At 43.7% G+C, this 23,103-nt stretch overlaps 1 protein-coding gene across 1 annotated transcript in view; it reads right to left on the bottom strand.

Annotated features, from left to right (window-relative positions):
- UHRF1BP1L (UHRF1 binding protein 1 like) overlaps positions 1-23,103 on the bottom strand; it is a 147,891-nt gene that overhangs the window by 87,634 nt on the left and 37,154 nt on the right. The window contains exons 2-4 of the mRNA XM_040345219.1: positions 11,254-11,416; positions 6,186-6,224; positions 881-972 (exon numbers count right to left, since the gene is read on the bottom strand). Of these exons, the coding sequence (XP_040201153.1) occupies positions 881-972; positions 6,186-6,224; positions 11,254-11,416 (294 nt within the window). The remainder of the gene's footprint in view (positions 1-880; positions 973-6,185; positions 6,225-11,253; positions 11,417-23,103) is intronic.

Raw genomic sequence — 23,103 nt, 5'->3', positions numbered from 1 at the left:
TAAGATTGCCCTGTATTTGGTTCCATTCATCTTCCCATCAAATCTGACCAGCTTCCCTGTCCCTGCTGAAAAAAGCATCCTCACAAGATTATGCTGCCACCACCATGTTTCAGGGTGAGGATGGTGTGTTCAGGGTGATGTGCAGTGTTAGTTTTTCGCCACACATAACATTTTGCTTTTAGGCCAAAAAGTTAAATTTTGGTCTCATCTGACCAGAGCAGCTTCTTCCACATGTTTGCTGTGTCCTCAACATGGCTTCTCGTAAACTGCAAACAGGACTTCTTATGGCTTTCTTGCAACAATGGCTTTCTTCTTGCCACTCTTCCATAAAGTGAATTTGGAGTGGAGGAACTTGACTGGCCTGTACAGAGTCCTGGCCTCAACCTGATAGAACACCTTTGGGATGAATTAGAGCAGGGACTGTGAACCAGGCCTTCTCGTCCAACATCAGTGCCTGACCCCACAAATGCGCTTCTGGAAGAATGGTCAAACATTCCCATAGACACACTCCTAAACCTTGCGGACAGCCTTCCCAGAAGAGTTGAAGCTGTTATAGCTGCAAAGGGTGGGCCAACTCAATATTGAACCCTACGGACTAAGACTGGGATGCCATTAAAGTTTCAGGCGTCCCAATACTTTAGACAATATAGTATATATTTCACTGTTTGCCTGATGTTCAGCTTTAAGACCCACCTAAAATAACAGACCTAATTTTGGATGGCTAAAAGACAAATTTTGCCATCATGTTTCTGGATAGTGGGAAAAAGCCCACATGAACATGCGGGAGAACAAAATGACAACAAATGATGGGAGTTGAACTCCAGTGCCGAGAGGGCTGACCACATTATCCTATGCCTTGTCTACATCAAGTGGCACTCACCTTTGCCCTGAAGCAGTAACCAATGGCGAGGGTCCATTACACGTGCGCGGCTCCTCACATGTGCTCATTTCCATGATGACTTTGTCCAAGGACTAAAATACATACGTTCAAATTTAGTATCAATAACTATAAAATATTACACACAAACATTCTGAACTTTGATAAATATACAGCTTAGGCCTCGATCACACAGTCATACTTAAAGTGGTTGTAAACATCAGACTTGAAACATGAACAAAGCATATCCCTCTATAGTGTGTACTAAGGGGGAGATTTACTAAAACACTCAGAATCTGGTACAGCTGTGCATGGTAGCCAATCAGCTTCTAACTTCTGCTTGTTCAATCAAGGTTTGACAATAAAACCTGGAAGCTGATTGGTTTCTATGAAGAGTTGCATCAAATTTTGCACGCTCCAAGTTTAGTAAATCAACTGTCTGATGCTTCTTTTCTCTGCTATCAGCTTGAGTCACGTCTGACAATTTTTCCTGACACCAAGAGAACTCCAACGATCGCGGCGATACCTCACATGTGTGATTTTAACACCGTTTTCATATGCAGGCGCTACTCACGTATGCGTTCACTTCTGCGTGCGAGACAGAACGGGGCGCTTTAAAATCTATTTGTTTTTTTATTATTATTCATTTTACTAGATTTTATTTATTTTTAAACGAGAAAGGACCCCATTGCCTCCGCTGCTGCCGACGGCTCCGGTTAGCGGCGGAGGGCGCAGAAAAGCGGCGGGAGGGGGAATCTGATGCAGAGACTACCATTATCGCTTAGGCCCCGTACTCACGACCAAACATGTCTGCTGAAACTGGTCCGCAGACCAATTTCAGCAGACATGTTCCCTCGTGTGTACAGCCGCGCGGACAGGATTCCAGCAAACAATTGTCTGACAGACCGTTTCTGAGCAGACAACTGTTTCCCGGACTTGCTTTAAAACAGTCCGCTGGAAACCTGTCCGCCCGGACATGTACGGTCGTCTGTACAGACCTACCGTACATGTCCTGCCGCCCGCCATCCCTCGCATGCGTCGAATGACTTCGACGCATGCGTGGAAGCATTTTCAAGGCAGGCCGCCCACGCCGGCGCGTCATTGTCGCGGCGACACCGCGTCATCGACGCGTCGACACCGCGGACACGCCCCGCGTATTGTTTACGCGCGGTCTTCTGTTCGATGGTGTGTATAGCCATCGAACAGAAGTCCCCGGGCAGTCCCCGGCCAGACATGTCCGATGGAAACGGTCTGCAGACCGTTTTCATCGGACATGTCCTGCCGTGAGTACTCGGCCTTACAGGACCGCCGCCTGAAGAGATGGATACCTCGGTTGTGGCAGCAGCTGCTGCCATTACCGAGTTATCCCTTTTCAAACTAAGGATGTATATAGTCGTGCGGCGGTCCTTAAGTGGTTAAGATAACAGTGATCTCTGCGGCGGATTCACCACAAGATCACTTTTATCATGGGCGGGAGTGGTGCCTCCTGCCGCGCTGAGGTCGTCTCCGCCTATTACCAGAGCCAATCCAAACCTTCCCCTGAGAGGCCTGGAGCCGAGTGAGGGAATGATGGCCATAAGACCCCCTTCACACTGAGAAGTTTTTCAGGCGGTACATCGCTAAAAATAGCACTGCTATACCGCCTGAAACACTCCTGCCCAGCAACCTCAATGTGAAAGCCGGAGGGCTTTCACACTGAGGCGATGCGCTGGCAGGAGAGAAAAAATCTCCTGTCAGCAGCATCTTTGGGAGCAGTGAGAGGAGCGGTATGTATACCGCTCCTTCCCATTTAAACCAATGGGAAACCGCGGCAATACGGCACGCAATGCGTCTCTGCAGAGGCGCATTGCGGGCGGAATGAACCCTTTATCGGCCGCTAGCGGGGGTTAATGCCGCACCGTTAGCGGCCGAATCCCACGGCAAATCCGACGGTATAGCGCCGCTATTTTTAGCGGCGCTATACCGCCACCGCGGCTCCCGCCCCAGTGTAAAAGGGGCCTAACTTAGGATAACTTTCTGCCTAACGGCAAGTGGACATTTTACAAGGGATGTTTACATTCCTTGTAATAGGAATAAAAGTGATCCAAATTTATTTATTTTTTTAAATAACGAACATATCATACTTACCTCCACTGTGCAGTTAGTTTTGCACAGATCCTCCTTTTCTGGGGTCCCTTCGGCAGCGCCATCAGCTCCTTCCTGCATCGCATCGATGTGCTCTCCCAGGGGTTACCTTGCGGGCACAATCCCAAGTCCAGCATTTGCATCCATAGATGCAGAATGCAGGACTCTGCCCCGCCCCCCAGCACCTGCGTCATTGGATTTGATTGACAGCAGCGGGGCCAATGGCTGTGCTGCTATAAATCTATCCAATAAAGAGCCGAGAACCACAGGCAGAGAGGAAGAGCGCGTCTCCGCTGTGAGAATTACAGGGCTCAGGTGAATTTGGGGACACACACCGACCCACCCAAGTGTCAGATTGGGAACAGTGGCTGTGGTCAAGCAGCTGTTGCACTCTATTAGACATGAATGGGACCGTCTGCCATGTGGGCTAACATGGCCCTTTGCACGAATGTATGTCTGTGTAAACGAGCCATTTTTGTTTAACCAGTTAAAGACTGGCTCACACACATATACGTCGGCAGAATGGTACGGCTCGGCAAAGTGACGTATATTTACAAGCCCCTGCCACAAGCTCCATGACCAGACCCATGGACTCGATGTCCACTGGTGTCCCGGGATTGGGTCATAGAGCTGCAGAACGGGGAGAGGCCAGTGTAAACAACGCCTCTACCCGTTCTGCTTAGTGACACTGACACTGATCTATGCTCCCTCTCATCGGGAGCAGCGATCAGTGACGTGTCACTCGTAGCCATGCTCTCTAACAGTTAGAATCACTCCCTAGGACACACTTAACCCCTTCCCAGCCCCTTAGTGTTTAACCCCTTCACTGCCACATTTATATAGCAATCAGTGCATTTTTATAGCACTGAACGCTGTACAAGTGTGAATGGCCCCAAAATAGCATCAAAATTGTCCAATATGTCCGCCATAATGTCGCAGTCACGATAAAAAAATCGCAGATCGCCGCCATTACTAATAAAAAAAATATATTAATAAAAATGCCATAAAACTACCCCCCTATTTTGTAGATGTTATAATTTTTGCACAAACCAAACGCTTACTGCGATTTTCTTACCAAAAATATGAAGAAGAATTCACATCGGCCTAAACAGAGGAAAAAATTAGTTTTTTTATATATTTTTGGGCGATATTTATTATAGCAAAAAGTTAAAAATATTGCTTTTTTTTTTTCAAAATTGTCGCTCTATTTTTGTTTATTGCGCAAAAAAATAAAAACCGCAGGAGGTGATCAAATACCACCAAAAGAAAGCTCTATTTGTGGGGAAAAAGGATTTCAATTTTGTTTGGGAGCCACGACGCACGGCAGCGCAATTGTCAGTTAAAGCGACGCAGTGCCGAATCGCTAAAAGTGGCCAGGTCTTTGGCCAGCCAAATGGTCCGGGGCTGAAGTGGTTAAGCTTTTGATAGAGTGGGGAACGGTTAGAACCTCTGGCAAGTTTAAATTGTCATCCATGCCCCACCTGTTCTGCAGGCACCTCATCACTCCAAGAGTTATGAGATGTCACCTGGAGAGCAGGATTCCCTGAATTCCATCCCTCACATGTAGCTAACCCAAGGTTTGTCTATTGTAACAGCAAACTGCGCAGAAAAAGAAAGATCTGATGGACTAGAGGAGTACATTAACCCCTAGAGTACCATTTTATCACAAGCAACATTCTTATTGGTTGTTTCAATAGAATTGTCTTGAATCATAAATAAAACCGCCTAAATATGGTTTCCTAAGGACAATGGCAGCACAGTATGAATGCTAAAAGGGGTTGTAATGGTACAATTTTTTTTTCCCTAAATAGCTTCCTTTACCTTAGTGCAGTCCTCCTTCACTTACCTCATCCTTCCATTTTGCTTTTTAAATGTCCTTATTTCTTCTGATAAATCCTCACTTCCTGTTCTTCTGTCTGTAACTACACACAGTAATGCAAGGCTTTTTCCCTGGTGTGGAGTGTCGTGCTTGCCCCCTCCCTTGGACTACAGGAGAGTCAGGACACTCTCTACATTGCAGATAAAGGGAGCTGTGTGTTAGTGGGCATTCTGACACTCCTGTAGTCCAAGGGAGGGGGCGAGCATGACACGCCACACCAGGGAGAAAGTGTCGCATTACTGTGTGGAGTTACAGACAGAAGAACAGGAAGTGAGGATTTCTCAGAAGAAATAAGGACATTTAAAAGCAAAATCGAAGGATGAGGTAAATGAAGGAGGACTGCACTAAGGTAAAGGAAGCTATTTAGGGGGAAAATGTTTTACCTTTACAACCCCTTTAAAGGAGTTGTAAAGTAAAAAAAATAATTCACCTTAATGCAATCTATGCATTAAGGTGAAAAAACATCTGATGCTGACGCCCCCCCCCCCCCCCCGAGCCCCCCTTATACTTACCTGACCCCTCGAAAGTCCCACGCTCGGTTCAGAGATCTTCTTCGCCACTCAGCCTGGCCGCTGATTGGCTAGAGCAGATGGATTGAGAGCAGCGCAGCCACTGGCTGGCGCTGCTGTCAATCACATCAGTGACGCGGCGCGCCGAGGGGCGGGGCCGAATGATACAGTGAGCGGCTATGGCCGCTCGCTGTTTCACGGGAGCGTGCCCGCAATTACTCACCACCATGCGAGCTCTCTCATGACTGTGGTCAGTACTTGCGGGGAGGACCAGAGACAGCGGCCGAGGGACCCCAGAAGACGTGGATTGGGGCCACTCTGTGCAAAACTAACTGCACAGTGGAGGTAAGTATGACATTTTTTCCTTTACTAACCCTTTAACTAATGCTGACCTAACACACATCAGTTCTGCATTTTTAGATTTGAACATAGATTTACTTTATTGTGTTTTTAGACGTATTCTCATAATAGGATTTCCTGTTAATGTGGCATTTACAGCTCCCCCCTCTTTATTGCACTTAAGTTCTGATTAATTTCATTTCCAGTTAAATTCTTTCATACAATATCTGCACAATCTAATTGTTTAGTTTTGACTACAACCTTTCATAATGTCCATAACATCCAAAGAATCTGAAGGCAATGGAAAACTGCCAACATAATTAAAATCTTTATTTAATATTTTTTTTACGTTTTGCATGTATTAAAAAAAAAAAAAAAAAAAAAAAAAAAAATCGGATTGAAATAGGTGTAACACCATAAGTACAAGAAGGACATCATATTGAAAAGCAAAACTAACCAGACTTATTGGATGAGTCTTCAGCTTAGTCCATGGTATCTGCAAAACATTAAAGAGCATTAATAAATCATATAAAAAAAACTACTAACATACTGTATAAAAGGAAAATAAAAAGATTATATATATATATATATCATATTTATCAGCGTATATCGCGCACTTTTTTCCCCTTAAAATAAGGGGGAAATCGTGGGTGCGCGATATACGGAGATAGCCGCTTCCCGCGCTCAGTTTGAATGGAGCCGCCGACATATACCGAGTGCAGTACACTCGGGTACATTCGGCTAGGCTCCACTTCGCTCGTGCTCACGCATAAACGTCACAGAGCGTGAGCACGAGCGAAGCCGAGCCTTGCCGAATGTAACCGAGTGTACTGCACTCGGTATATGTTGGCGGATGCGTTCGAACTGAGCGCGGGAAGCGGGGACTCGGCTTGAGGCGCGCTGGAGAAGCCAGGAGGACACCACCGAGGCCGCAGACGGACGCCGGGCAAGACACCAAAACTGTAAGTAATAAAATCTTATAACATTTTTTTTTTACAGGAATTTCACGGCATCTTTAGGGGTGCGCGCTATACGCGGGAGCGCGCTATACCCCAATAAACATGGTTATATATATATATATATATATATATATACACACACACATACACACACACACACAAACACATACATATACACACACACACATACACACACACACACACACACACACACACATATATATACATATACACACACATATGTATTTCTTTATTTTATTTGGAACAATATATTTAAATCATTTAGCCATATGAATACTTAGTGCCGGTTCACACAGGGACAACACGACTTCCAGCGCAACTTTTCAAGATGACTTCAGCGCGACTTACAACGCGACTTCAAGTTGCCTCCAGGACAGGCGACTTTGGCTGTGGCCAATCACAGAATAATCAGCTCTGTGGAAGGGAGGGGTTTGCCTGAGAAAACTATTTTCTCTTCCTGTAAAGTTGCTTCAGTTTAGACAGTGATCCGACTTTGGAGGCAACTTCCATTGAAATCTATGGGTAGAAGTTGCCTAGAAGTCGCCTTGAAGTAGTACAGGAACCTTTTCTGAAGTCGGAGCGACTTCAGTTGTGTGCATTAAGACGGCTCTCATTCACTTCCATGTAATTTCTCATGTCGTGCGACTTGGGGGCGACAAGTCGGATTCCAAGTCGCGGTAGTGTGAACGGGCACTAAGGGGTCTATTTATAAAACTTTTGTTGGACAAATGTCACAAGCATTTGTTTTGGCTGCAAACATTTTCTCCATATTTTATCTAATGCTCCCTATGGTTGTTAGGTCCACGTAGTGGCTAAAAAGCAGTATATAAAAATATACCAAAAATCAATGAAAATTTGTGTAGCATGGACGAATGCTTGTGACATTCGTCCATTTCATGTTTTATAACTAAACCTATTAGGCTGGGTTTACACTAATGCAAAATCAGATATCGCATGTAATTCACACCCCATTGCTGTGCACATCACATGTGATATCTGTATGGTGTGAATTCAGCCAGTTTTAACGGCTGAAATCACAATGCATTCGCACCAAAATGGTGCAGGACCCTTTTTTTTGGTCTGCACTGGAATCGGATCGCATGGGTGGTCAGACCCACGCAAGCCGATTCCACAGTTCACACTGCTTTCTGCAAACCGATTTAGGGGCGATAATAACTTTATATTGACACCCACAGCGGTTAACAGAGAGCATTGTGAACTGCCTGTGATTCAGATGTGATGCATCTATAGTCTCAATGTATAGCTAAAGGCAAAAAAATAATTTACGTTGTTTTGATGTTTTTTTTTCATTTGTTTCATTTTTTTTTGCTGTGTATCCCAACTAAGAGGCCCATCCTCTCTTTTTGTCCCGCCATCACCAAAACAGAAAGTGATGAGCCAAAATAAAAAAATAAAGATATAAAGAAGTCCACTAATGGGGCACCTCTTCAGTTTAAAACTATCTGATTGCTGTGGATGGGGGGGGGGGGTTAGTCATGTTTCCACTGTTTTGGATTTTGCAACTCTCCAAAAAAAAATAATAAAACAAAAAAAAAAAAAAATCAGGAGATACATTTACCTCAGCTCCAGAAGGTTTTACCCCCTTCATGGACAAGGCATTTTTTGCTATTGTGCTGTGCTACTCTAACTTGAAAATTGCTTCATCATGCAACACTGTATGCAAATTAAATGCATGTATTTGTTTTCACACAAATAGAGCCTTCTTTTGGTGGTGATCACAACTGGGGTTTTTTTTTTTATATATATAAAAACAAAAAAAGACCGAACATTTAAAAATGATATTTTCTAGGATAAAACATATCCAATAAAATCTAATTTCTTCATAAATTTAGGCCAAAATGTGTTCTGCTACATGTCTTTGGTTTGCATGAATGTTATAGCATCTACAAAATTCTATTTAATATATATATATACACACACACACACACACACACACACACACACACACACACACACACATATATATATATATATATATATATATATCACACATACTGATTTTTTTTTTTTTTTTTACAATACTACTAATGGAGGTGATCAACGACTTATAGTGAGACCGTGATAGTGCTGCGGGCAACCTGACGCTAACTGCCACTGAGTGGCAACTGACTGACTGAAACCGACATCTCCAGTGACAATATTACAGTGATCAGTGATAATACTATACACTGTCACTGTACTGACGTTAACATCTAGGAGCAATCATTGGTTAAACTGTGTGCTTAACAATGGGTAATCTGTGTAATGTGTGCAAAATGTCCCTGCTTTCCAGGGAGAAAATAAAAAAACAGCCATATCTCTGCTCGGTACAGAGCCCTGTGTTGTTAGTAAACACAGGGCTCTGTCTTGTTATTCGCTAAGCCAATCAGCAGGTCCGGCCCATAAATCATTGGCCACGACTGCTAACCCACTTGTACTGTAGCGAATGACAGCACAGCCAGGGCAGTAGGCGTGTGTGCACCCCTACCCCGATATGCCGGATCCTGTACATATACGTGATCAGGCGCAGCGGGGCCACCATGCCTCAGTAGAAGTGGAGTGGCAGTCCGGATGTGGTTAAACCAATTCCTACTATATTAAAGATTTTTTTTTTTTTAGGTGTTTTAGTTTTAGATAGGCTTTAGGGCTTGTTCACACCAGAATGCAGTGTGAGAAACCCACATTCCAAGTGCACAAGGTGTGCGATAAGATGCAGGTGTCCATATATTCCTAACGACACCCATAACACAGATCGCAAATGTAGCGTTTGCCTGCACCCGATACTATGAGATTTGGTGTTATGCATTTCTGAAAAATAGTGCATGCACTACATTTTCTGCGATCCAGTGCGATTTTAACTCGTTCAAATGAATAGGCTGAAAACTGCTCTGCACTGATTAGCACAAAGATGGCACAGGAATGCAGACCTGTACGATTCAAGTGTGAACCGGGTCTTAAATCTGAACTACGGGCAAATAACTAAAACCACAACTGAGCCCTGGTTCACACTGGGTACGATTTGGAACGATTTGAGATGCGATTTGACATGTCAAATCGCATCTGAAATCGGCGGCAATTGTCGGCAATGGCACTGTCCTAATCAGTGCGACGCCGCATCTGCGATTTCAAAAAGTAGTTCCTGTACTACTTTTTGCGATTTAGGGCCGCAATTTACATTAAATTGCGGCCAAAATCGCGGCAAAATCGCTGCAAAATCGCAGCCGCGAAATCGCGGTAAAATCGCACATTTTACCGCGATTTTGAATTCGCAGCAGTGTGAACCTAGGCTGAAGGACGTATATAGCAGTGGTCATCAACCCTGTCCCCAGGGCCCACTAACAGGCCAGGTTTTATGTATTACCTTGGGGAGATGCAGACTAGAATGCTGCAATCACTGAGCAGCAAATGATATCAGCTGTGATGTATTTCAGTTATCTTGCAAACCTGGCCTGTTAGTGGGCCCTGAGGACAGGAGTTGATGACCACTGGTATATAGGGTTTTTATAATTATGTTCAGTTATTTTTGTATTGCAGGCATTCCTGCCAGCCGCCAGAGTCAAAACCTAGATATCCATTGCAGCTTTACTGCAGTAGCACAGCTTATCTCTTCTAAAAAGCTTATCTGTTCTGTGTGCATCTATCAAAGTCCTTATCTGAAAAAGGTAAAAGTGCGGGGGAAGGAACTGTGGCCTTCCGGTCTTTTTCTTCACTCCAAGGGGGGGGGGGGGGGGGTCTCTTTGGAAGAGCCAAATAAAATACTAACAGGTATTCTACCAAACCCTACTTTGTCCGGGTATGCAAATTAGCTGTTTACGGCGATCCGCGAAGGTACACGCGTTCGTCGCATTCTCTTACGTCGTCGCTAGTCGGTTTTTCCCGTCGCAATCTTAAGCCTGCCATTTCATGGCTTAGATTTAGACCAGCCATGTTAAAGTATGGCCGTCGTTCCCGCGTCGAATTTCAAATTTTTTTTTTTCCGTAAGACATCCGGGAATACGAAAGTACGTTACGCACGTCGCCGTTCAAAAACGCGTCGGGGCGCCGTAATTTCGATCAAAGCACGGTGGGAAATTTTCACACGGAGCATGCGCAGAACGTTCGGCGTGGGAGCGCGCCTAATTTAAATGGTACACGCCCCATTTGAATTAGGCGGGCTTGCGCCGGACGGCTTTACGTTACACCGCCGTAAGTTTACACGGAAGTGCTTGGTGAATCAGGCACTTGCGCTGAAAAGTTGCAGCGGTGTAACGTAAATGAGTTACGTTACGCAGCAGCGCAGGTACATGAATCTGGCCCTTTATTTATAGCTAAATTCTGTATTGTGAAATTTCAACATTACTGAATTCTACCATAAATCTGTAATGTAGATCTTATTTACTGGTATGTATAGCAGAAAGCCTCATCTAAATAATCCAGTGTAGGTGCATTAAGGAGCTGCACAATTCCCACATGGCACTGGCCGATATCCTTGATCTTCAATGCAACACATAAGAATAAAGATTTTGGACTACATAGGAGGAAGAAAAAGGTTAAATTTGAACCAACCCGAATAGAAGCTTTGTTGCAGAAGACTTTGTTGATGGCGAGCCAGGTGGGGAGGTCCAGCATGTTCTGCAGCACATCTTCATCCAGCTCCAGGTTGGTCAGCTGACCTTCTCCTTTAAGGGTGCTGAGATTGATCTTGTCGGGGGAAAGGTTCTTTGTGAACCTAGAAAAAAGGGAAAATACGGTTATTATTTCTGAACTGATGGGTTTAAGGAATTCATCTGCCTGGTTGGATGTATAGTAGCCAGGTCACAATTGGTTAATATCCCCCTCCAAGCTGCACATGCTCACCTTTCTTTCCCTGCCCTAATTATCTTTCAGCCACTGGGAATGAGGAAAGGAACCCCCTCTGTAAGCTAGAAGGGGTTCTCAGGGACGAGAATGGTCTGCTCGCCCCCATTTAAACAGTGGTAGGCCAATAACAAGCACCAGAACTGTCACACAAGAAGAAGGGGAGCGAGTCACATGCACAGCCATATTGCAAAGTATTGAGTATTTTCTTTGCTCCTGGGCAGGGCTCAAGTCCTGCGGGAACGCGTGGGAATGGAGTTCCTGCACTTTTTTAAAAAGGTTCCCATTGCAGGACTAAAGCAGCCGAGCTGCCCGAGCCAATTCTTCACTAAGCGGCGAATTCAGGGCTGTCTTTTCCATTGGGCACGCTGGGAAGTTGCCCGGGGGCCCCACTTGCCTGGGGGGCCCCCATCGGCTGCCCAGCGACCCCAGTAAAAAATTGTGGAGAGCAGCAGGTCAGAACTGTAGAACTGTATCGTGTCTACAGTCTCTGGGGAAGAGTCTGAAGAGGAGTCAAGAGTGGGAGCGCCGCCGGGATGGGGGTCACGGGAGAAGTCAGACATGAGGAGACAGTAGGAAAAAACCAGAGCAGTCAAGCTGGAGCCATCTGACTGAGCCATGCATGTTGCACCTGTGAGGAGGTCAGTGATAGCGCCGCCAGGCCAGTCTAATGGGCGAGTGGTTGCTGATGTATTTTCTCTGCTGAGTGCCCCACACATCAGAGTTCCTGGTGTTCCCCTTTACATCAGAGTCTGCAGGATTCCCCCTTACGGTGCAAGGACCCTGATGTAAGTGGGAACTCTGATGTAAAGAGAAAGCAGTGAACTCTGATATAAGGTGGTCTCTGGTCACCAGAGTCCCCCTCCACATCAGAGTTCCCCCTTACATCATGATCTGCAGCGTTCCCCTTTACATAAGAGTTCCCTTTCACTGTAAGGGGGAATCCTGCAGACTCTGATGTAAGAGGAAACTCTGAGCAGGCTGGGTTATAGTAACCTAACCTTCATGTCAATGAAGAAATTTGTAAAACTGTAATTTTTGGCACTTTTTTTTTGCAGTGCCAGTAAAAAAATTGTGGTTCTGCCAGTAAATTTCATGATTTTTGTCAGTAAATTCTCGTGCACGATTGTGTAGACAGGGCCCCAGTGCACTGTATTGCCCGGGGGCCTATAATGCTCTTAAGATGCCACTGGCGGCGATGTCCAGCTAAAGTCACTGTCAGGGGCAGGCGAACCTTAGTAATGTTACTGGCCGCTTCCTGTATATGGATTCATCAGGTAGTGTGCGGGTATTCCGTCACTTCCTTGATGCTGCAATGTCTCCTGGGAGCTTTTGTCATTGTTCCCAGGAGACATTGCGGAGGTCTGCCGCGAGTTATCGCGGGATTTAGAAATAATTTGCGGCCAGTAACAAAGGATTACTTAAAAAAAAAAACATGTGGTTTAGTAATTATGCATATGAGCGTATCTTTTTTTTTGGTGGGGGAGAGGATCTTGGGTGGGAGTTCCCACACTTTTTTTCCTCAGGACTTGACCCCTGCTCCTGGGAGCTGAGTACTGCGGTGGGGTAGAGACAGAAATGGTGGGTGTGCTTCAAGAAGATAGCAAGTTGCTTTGCCTTGTGTGAGTAAAGTACAGCTTTACTTTAAAGAGGAAAAAAAATCCTATTTTTCAACAGCACGAAAATCGGAGAAAACGTGAAAGGAGCCAAGAGCTCTACCCCTTCTCAACACGCAGCTGAATAAGACAGAGGAGAAACACTCTTCTAGCAGATATGGAACCATATGGCTTTTCAGTTATAAGTAGTAGAAAAGCCATAGCTCCCAACTGTCCCCGTTGACACCCAACCCTAATTTTTTGTAGGGTAACAAACACTTTAACACCTGGCAGAGGACCAGGCCCTTGTCTATTTTATCCAAACTAAAAAATTTTTCAGCTGGAGTTCCACTTTAAACTGTCCTATGAGTAGCAATATCAGAGTCACGTATGATTAGCACAGTTCATAAAAGGAAACAAGCCTGCAATTAAAATTAAAAAAGGGAGGAGGCAAATCCTAAAATTAGCTGACAAAACGAGTCCATCATCCTAATTAGAGGACTTGAAGTTATTGGACAATCAGCTAATAGAATGTCTATAAACGTCTTGTGTCCTTTCCAGTGTTATTGTAACAGATGGAGGTGAGAATACATGAAAGGAAGAGCAGCTGGCAGCACACCAAGCGATCTTTACTAGTGATGTTTTGCGTGTCTCTGCTGGTAATCAGATAATGTAATTTAGTCTCAGTAGCACTATTTTCATCAGGATGGAAAATCTCTGTATCTGATCAGTTCCCTTCTCTTTCCTTCACTCAAACATCAAGTGATGTTTAGGCACAACTGCCCATAGCAGGGTTTCTCAACTGGGGTTCTGCCACAAGGCTACCACAGATTTATATTTGCCCAACAGTAACTTTGGGGTTCCCCCAGCAGCTACTATTGATTGACAGAGAACCACCAGGCTGACTGATATCAGTTTGATGGTGTGCTCAAAGTTCTGTATATTGACTTAAAGCGGTGGTTCCCCCCTAATAACAACAATCTACCATTAAATCAAGCAGAGTAGCACGAGCTACAGTATACCTTTATTTATTTTTTTGGCGCCGTACTCACTGTTTAATGCCATAGTGAAGTTTCAGACTCCCCGCGGGGAATGGGCGTTCCTATGGAGAGGGAAGATGATTGACGGCCGGCTATGGCGCGTCACGCTTCTCCGGAAATAGCCAGAGTAGGTCTCGGCTCTTCACGGCGCTATACGGCGCCTGCGCACAGACTAGGCGCAGGCGCCGTGAAGAGCCAAGTCCTATTTCGGCTATTTCCGGAGAAGCGTGACGCGCCATAGCCGGCCGTCAATCATCTTCCCTATGCATAGGAACGCCCATTCCCCGAATGAAGTCTGAAACTTCACTACGGGATTAAACTGTGAGTACGGGGCCAAAAAATAAATTAAAAGGCATACTGTAGCTTGCACTACTATGCTTGATTTAATGCTAGAATTTTTTTTTTAGGGTGAACCCCCTCTTTAAGCACACTGAACGGGTAAGCATGGGCTGAGACAAATGGCTTGTCTTTCCCAGAACAGAGGCTATAGGATGCTTCAAAATTATCACACAAAAGGTAACGTAAACAGTACTGTTTTCTCAAATGTAAAAGAGAAAGAAAACTGCGCTGTATGCTGATAAATCCTAAATAGCAGAAAACTCTGCCGTGGGATATACACAAAGTATGTTTTAAAGAATTGAGTTGCGTTCATTCTAATATCTAAAATTAGGAAAACAAATTCCTTAAATGGCACATAGAACCCGTAATGAATAAGGCAAATATAGAATAATGAACCACTTATATGATTATAGGCTTGGGCATGGGGTGTGCTAGGTGTGCCTGGGCACACCCTAATAACCCTTGACTGTGCCTGGCTGCAGAGAGAGGGACAGAGGAATCTCTGTCCTCAGTCCCTTTCTCTGTATCCAAAGTGAGACATCAGAGGTCTGTTTAGACGACTGATATTTCACCAAAGCCCCCCAATGGGGGGCCAATATGATTGTATGATATGTAAAAAAGTAATCATAAAAAAATAAAAAATAAATAAACGACCGACACCAATCTCTGCCCTACTGACGCTGTCCACTTACATACATACCAATTATATATATATATATATATATATATATATATATATATATATATATATATATATATATATATATATATATATACACACACACATATACATACATACATATACACATACACACAGTACAGACCAAAAGTTTGGACACACCTAAATTGTAGATTCACACTGAAGGCTTCACAACTATGAATTAACACATGTGGAATTATACATAACAAAAAAGTGTGAAACAACTGAAAATATATTTCATATTCTAGGTTCTTCAAAGTAGCCACCTTTTGCTTTGATTACTGCTTTGCACACTCTTGGCATTCTCTTGATGAGCTTCAAGAGGTAGTCACCTGGCGCAGCACCCCATCACTCTCCTTCTTGGTCAAATAGCCCTTACACAGCCTGGAGGTGTGTTTGGGGTCATTGTCCTGTTGAAAAATAAATGATGGTCCAACTAAATGCAAACCGGATGGAATAGCATGCCGCTGCAAGATGCTGTGGTAGCCATGCTGGTTCAGTATGCCTTCAATTTTGATTAAATCCCCAACAGTGTCACCAGAAAAGCACCATCACACAATCACACCTCCTCCTCCATGCTTCACAGTGGGAACCAGGCATGTAGAGTCCATCCGTTCACCTTTTCTGCATCGCACAAAGACACGGGGGTTGGAACCAAAGATCTCAAGTTTGGACTCATCAGACCAAAGCACAGATTTCCACTGGTCTAATGTCTATTCCTTGTGTTCTTTAGCCCAAACAAGTCTCTTCTGCTTGTTGCCTTTCTTTAGCAGTGGTTTCCTAGCAGATATTCTACCATGAAGGCCTGATTCACACAGTCTTCTCTTAACAGTTCTAGAGATGTGTCTGCTGCAAAAGGTGGCTACTTTGAAGAACCTAGAATATGAAATATATTTTCAGTTGTTTCACACTTTTTTGTTATGTATAATTCCACATGTGTTAATTCATAGTTTTGATGCCTTCAGTGTGAATCTACAATTTTCATAGTCATGAAAATAAAGAAAACTCTTAGAATGAGAAGGTGTGTCCAAACTTTTGGTCTGTACTGTATACACACACACACACAAACACATATACATACGTACACATACATACATACATACATATGTGTGTGTGTTTACAGACATGCGTTTGAGCTTTGGGGTACACACCCGAATGCAAAAGGCTACGCACACCTATGTAAACGATACCAGTCCATAAAAATCAGAGAGCTAAAATTCCTTATGGATGACATAAGGCATCATATCCACCATAAAAATCTGGGAGTGCAAAAAAAAAGTAAATGAATATCCTCCTCGTGATGTAGCAGATCACACTGACCGACAAAGCGAGTATCCGCCACCACATAAATTTTGCGCTTACCAGCTTACACAAGCTGATTCGCTTGTGGCTAATACCCAGCCAGGGCCTTCTCCTCACAGGATGTCAGAGATGGCACTCAGAATCAGATGAACTTTCACTACATAAAAATAAATTAATTAAATTGGATAGGCATATCTTTCCGAGGATCATCACTCGAACACCGTGATTGTAAATTTGAAAAGAGAGCCACTCCCCATAGTGTAAAACCAGACTTAACATTTAATGTATTAAAAGGTAATGTATTAAAAGGTAATGAAGGTTTAGCCAGCCGGCTAAAACGAACGCCCGTCCATCCGGGATATCAAACAATGCTGTGCCCAAGGACGTCACGTTTCGTCACAATATGACGTCGTCCTTGGGCACCACGTTGTTTGATATAACCATAAAAGGTCCATCCACAAATGGAAGCCTCCACAAGGGGATTAGAAGCAAAATCCAGCAGAGTAGAGTATAAAATAGAAGAGAGGCGCCTCCAAGTGTAGCAATATGTTGGTACTGTATATGTTGTACCATTAAATGTAACCATATTGCTGCACTTGGAGTCTCTTTTATACTCAGTTGTGACATGATGCTTGTATATCAAGTCAAAATTTATAAAATTTTGCTTGCCTTGCAAAACGCTCTCAAACCAATTTACTCGCAAACCAAGGTTTTACTGTAATACAATTGGTAAATTTTTTCTATATTTGCCTTATTCATTACGGGTTCTATGTGCTATTTAAGGAATTTGTTTTCCTAAATTTATATACTCAATTATATTCTTTAAAACACATTTTTTTTCAGATGCAATGAGTAGTGAGAACTAGACCTTAGGAGGTTTCCATGTTTAGCTGCAAGTAGAGGGCACAGGTGCACAATTGCCGGCAGCCTGTCAAGCTCTACGAGAGGCAGACAGCTGCTACTGCAGCTGGATGGTACACCTAACAGTACTTAAGTTTAGGGCAGTATGTACCCAGGGGTGAATGCTCGGAATGCAAGCATTCTGAGTATTCACCCCTGGGCATATACTGTCTATGCACTGTCCAGCCACAGCATCTGTCAGCTCCATCAAGTTCGACAGGCTTCCGGCAATTGTGCTAGATGGTGCACCTGTGCCCTCAGCCTGCAGCTAAATAACAGAGCCTCATGAACCAGAGTTAAAGGCCCTGTGACCATGAGCCTTATTGGCAATGATGAACCTTTTCTGGACACGGCACGGCAAATGAATGGGTAGCCATGCCCTAGCAAACGCAGGCAGCACAGCCCGCAGAAGTGTGAACCAGGGCTTAGAAAAGCCCTAAAGGCCTTACAATGTAAGCCAATGAAAATCCAGTATTTTTGTTATCTGGTCATTCAGTTTCTGTATTTACGGCATGGTGAGCTGTCCAAAACCTTTGTACAAATCTAACGTTTACATCCCAGTTTTGCAGGCTTCACAAATACACAAAAATAACTCCTAGACCTTTGAGGTGCCCCAGTATAAAACATAAGTGTTACCTACCATGGTCCACCAATGTGGGGTGGGGGGCAGGATTAACTACTAGACTCTAGTTAATCCCCATACACTGCCGGGTAATACCACCTGAAGAACACATTGATCTATCACTTTTACCTATTAGCCTGTGAATGTTGGCTTGATTTTCCCTATATGCATTTACTTTAAAAAGCTACTCTGTTCGACTGATATGACCCTGGGCAGCATGGCATTACCCCCATCGCTATACCCATTAACAATGACACTGACCCCTTTCCACCACCTATTCCCATCAGCACTCCTGCCTTTTTGCCGACCTATCTGGCAGCCAGTCAGAGCCCCTCTCCTTCCCACTGCAGAGCAGCATGCAGGAATCTCACCGATTGGTTCCCCCGATTTCTGCTTGCCCATTGGCGATGAGTAGACAGATGGACCCTGGTGCAGCAGAGAAGTGTTTTTCAGAGTGAGTCTGTATTGCCAGCAGCGATTCTAGTACCCCTGGCACCCTAGGATCTCTCTGTCCTCTGAGACCTAGGTTGTCACAATCCCATGGACTAGCGTAGTTGTCCCAGCCTTCTCAGTCTCCCAGACCCTCTCCAGTAAAAAATAGACAAGATTGAAGGCTTCATGCCACTCAAAACACTTTGCTCCTTTCGAGCTCCAGGCCTCGATGCAGGATTCCAAAACCTTGAGAAGACTGAAACCCTAGTCTTCTCGGCACAGAAACAATAGTCTGGAACTTCGCACTCTGCCTTAGTGCACATCCTATGTCATTACAATATCCATTTCCTAAACTCGCACCATGGCAGGGCCTTGTACTGTCACCGGTGATAAATGCCCTATCATATGTGCATTATCATTAAGAAAATGTGCTTCTCTGGAAAATGCAACAATGAAGCAGCAAGCATCGTTTTATCACTTCTTGCTAAATTGCATAAACTGTAGGTGAACATAGCCTTGGAGGTTGAACCGCATGGATTTTATCTGAATCTACCTGAACCAGGTGGAAATGTGATCACAAATACTACTCGCATGCTTGAGTCTTGCTCAAACAACAAAAATATAGGCAGTTGGAGTTTCCCGAAACCCATCTAATATTCCCTGTGTTTCCTTGGCATGCATATTAGGGTATGTAAGTGATCCAACTCTAGATTAGAAGAGATAATTAGCATTTTCTCATGCTCTATCTATAGCTTGTAAAATGAACCTACAGAGTTGGAAATCAGATACCAACCTTGTTCTACAAAGTGGAACTGACAAATTAATTTGCCCACATAGGGGGATGCCTGGAAGCTGGAAAAGCGATGGGATGTTATGGCTGAGTACAGCGGGTATGGCTTTTTCTGTGCTCATCAAAGATTGAGCATAATGTTTGTAAGTTATTTTTGGATATTCTGTAACACTTGTAAATATCACTGCTTACGCCCACTGAAAAATAAGGCAGTTTTACTGTCTCTGTAACAATTTTATTTTTCCACTCAGAGATACACTATATTGCCAAAAGTATTGGGACACCTGCCTTTACACACACAAGTTAAAGGCATCCCAGTCTTAGTCCGAAGGGTTCAATATTGAGTTGGCCCATCCTTTGCAGCTATAACAGCTTCAACTCTTCTGGGAAGGCTGTCCACAAGGTTTAAGAGTGTGTCTATAATATATATTTTACCATTAACTAAGCAATGTAAGCCCTGACCAAATTGGTTATAATTAGAATATATTTTTTCAGCAACCCCCACACCAATGGTTGAAAGTAGGACAGCACATACTGTCAATTAAGACTGTATTGTGCATGGCCAGCTCTAAAGACAGCTCCTTGCTTCATCCTCCTACCTTTTACATAAGCCAGAGCAGAACACAAAGTCTTGTGCCAGATCAGTTATGTGCCGGGTCACTGCCACCTGTCACCAGGTCACTGTGCACGTGCCAAGAGGTGGAAACAGAGTACAGTATACTGAAACCGGACTTTAAACACAGAAGAGTGGGGAAAAGAAAACAGACAGAGCTTTCTAAGCCACCAATCACATAGAAGGCAACAGTTTTAGCAAAGTTTAGAAAAGGTAGATTAGGGACCGATCACTGGGTTAAAAAAGCAGAGGTAAGTGACTGCTGACTTCTGTTTTAAAGTACACCTGGCACAGGTAAAGCATCTTGTAGTAGCTGTGCATCATTTTACCTTCCAAAGTACCCTGAACTCAGGAGATGTGTATGCAAGTATAGCACCAAATGCCATCCCCCAACATCGAATCTACACTATTCAAATCATAAGAGGTACAGGGATGTAATGGAGGCTTGAAAGTTTTAAATACAATCTTTAGAAGACATAAATTGAACCTGTGGTTTGGATATGCAGGACAATGCAACAGGTTCACTTTGTTTAGGGTGGCACTGTGGGAAGAGAACAGAAGCATTGCTATGCAAGCTTCAAGTCACATACAAAGCTGACACTCTTCGCATCCTCATGTGACAATCCTGGGTGCCCGAACATGCCATTATCCAGCACTAGTGCATGCACATGACAGAAGAGCAAGTCCCTTATGGCCATTTCACACTGCCACGCTGAGGATTAGCCCTAGGTGCAGCGCAGAGTAGTTTCCTATAGATTTCTATTATGTCCAACATTTTTGGCATATTTTCTGAAAGCACACCAAAGATGCAGCATGCAGGAATTTTGGTGCGCTTTTAGAAAATGCGCCAAAACATGGGACATATTAGAAGTCTATAAGAAACTGCAGATAGCACGAAAACCATGGGTACACCAGTGCAGCAGTGTGAAAGCGGCCTCATACTATGGTGCACTGCTGCACAGGAGTGACCAGGACAGTAAAGGTTTTGGACGATAGATGTAGAAAACAGCGGGAAAGCAGCTGTCAGATCAAAGTAAAAATGCATTTGTGGGGGGAAAGGGTGGGTTTGATTAGACCAGGGGAAACTTTGTTTTAAAATGTCGGTTGTGTACAAAAAGAGGGGATTTTTTATTCATTTTTTGCACACAGACAACTCCTTGCACCCACCTGAGATTCCCATAGAGGACCCAGGATGGGAACATCTGAGGCTTATGCCGCATACACAAGTTCTGAATTTCCGATGGAAAAAGTCAGACAGAATTTTTTCATCGGATATTCTGACCGTGTGTATGCCCCATCGGACTTAGAAAGAGAACATTGGGTGACCAAAGCCTCAACAGATGCAAGTTATTTTTTTTTATTCTCCACACTGAATTTTTTTTTTTTTATTAATGAATACCGCCTATTAATCAATTTAGTACACTAGAAGGTCGTTCCCATTACCATTTTGGTTTTAAAATGCACTTAAAGTGGAGGTTCCCCTAAAAAAAAAATTCTAACAATACATTCAGAAGACTGATTACACTGTGGGTATGCTGGGGTTTTTTGGTTTTTTTTTCGTACATACCTCGTTATCGCCGTTTCATCCCTCGGCTTCCGGGTATGATTCTTTCGGGTCTGGGCGTTCCTAGTTGATTGACGTTCCTCCGACCGACGCATACTTGACGTCACGACTTTCCGAAAGAAGCCGAACGTCGCTGCGCAGGCACCGTATAGAGCCGACTCTATACGGCGCCTGCGCAATGACGTTCGGCTTCTGTCGGAAAGTCGTGACACGCAGTATGCGCCGGTCGGAGGAACGTCAATCAACTAGGAACGCCCAGTCCAGCAAGAATCATACCCGGAAGCCGAGGGATGAAACGACGATAACGAGGTATGTACGAAAAAAAAAAAGACCCCAGCATACCCACAGTGTAATCAGTCTTCTGAATGTATTGTTAGAAAAAAATTTTAGGGGGAACCTCCACTTTAAGCTTTAACCACTCTAGAGATGTGCTAAAACACTTCAATAAAAGTTTTTAGGCTACAGCATTGGCAAGCTTCTAGCAATGAAGAGCTGTCAAAATGACAGCCAGTAATTGCTTTACATTACACAACAGGATATGCTGTCAAAATGCAACAGCTCCAGTGTAAAATGACACTTGCAGATAGTCTGAAAGTGTCATTGAGCAATCAATGTATTGTTTCATTATACTTACTATTTCTATTATATATTAAATGTGTCTTTTCTATATATATATATATTAAAAAAAAAATGTATTCCTATTTAAACCTACAGTCGTATGCACAAGTTTAGGAACCCCTGACAATTTCCATGATTATCATTTATACATTTTTGGGTGTTTGGATCAGCAATTTCATTTTGATCTATCAAATAACTGAAGGACGCAGTAATATTTCAGTAGTGAAATTAGGTTTATTGGATTAACAGAAAATGCGCAATATGCATCAAAACAAAATTAGACAGGTGCATAAATTTGGGCACCCTTTCTCATTTTGTTGATTTGAATACCTGTAACTACTTAGCACTGATTAATTGGAACACACAATTGGTTTGGTGAGCTCATTGAGCCTTAAACTTCATAGACAGGTGCATCCAATCATGAGAAAGGGTATTTAAGGTGGCCAATTGCAAGTTGTTGTTCTCTTTGACTCTCATTTGAAGAGTGGCAACATGGGGGCCTCAAAACAACTCTCAAATGACCTGAAAACAAAGATTGTTCTACATTATGGTTTAGGGGAAGGCTACAAAAAGTTATCGCAGAGATATAAGCTGTCAGTGTCCACTGTGAGGAACATAGTGAGGAAATGGAAGACCACAGGCACAGTTCTTGTTAAGGCTAGAAGTGGCAGGCCACATAAAATATTGGAGAGGCGAAGGATGGTGAGAACAGTCAAAACCAGCCCACGGACCACCCCCAAAGACCTACAACATCAACTTGCTGCAGATGGTGTCACTGTGCATCCTTTAACAATCCTGCACACTTTGCACAGGGAGAAGCTGTATGGGAGAGCGATACGAAAGAAACATTTTCTGCACACACGCCAAAAACGGAGTGGCTTGAGGTATGCAAACACACATTTGGAATAAGATGCTGTGGACTGATGAAACAAAGATTGAGTTATTTGGTCATAACAAGGGGCGATATGCATGGCGGCAAAAGAACACAGCATTCCAAGAAAAACACTTGCTACCCACAGTAAAATTTGGTGAAGGTTCCATCAT

The sequence above is a fragment of the Rana temporaria genome, chromosome 3, assembly GCF_905171775.1.
Source record: "Rana temporaria chromosome 3, aRanTem1.1, whole genome shotgun sequence".
NCBI lineage: Eukaryota > Metazoa > Chordata > Amphibia > Anura > Ranidae > Rana > Rana temporaria.
Note: the sequence above shows the minus strand (reverse complement) of the source record. Positions and strands in the feature narration are given on the sequence as shown.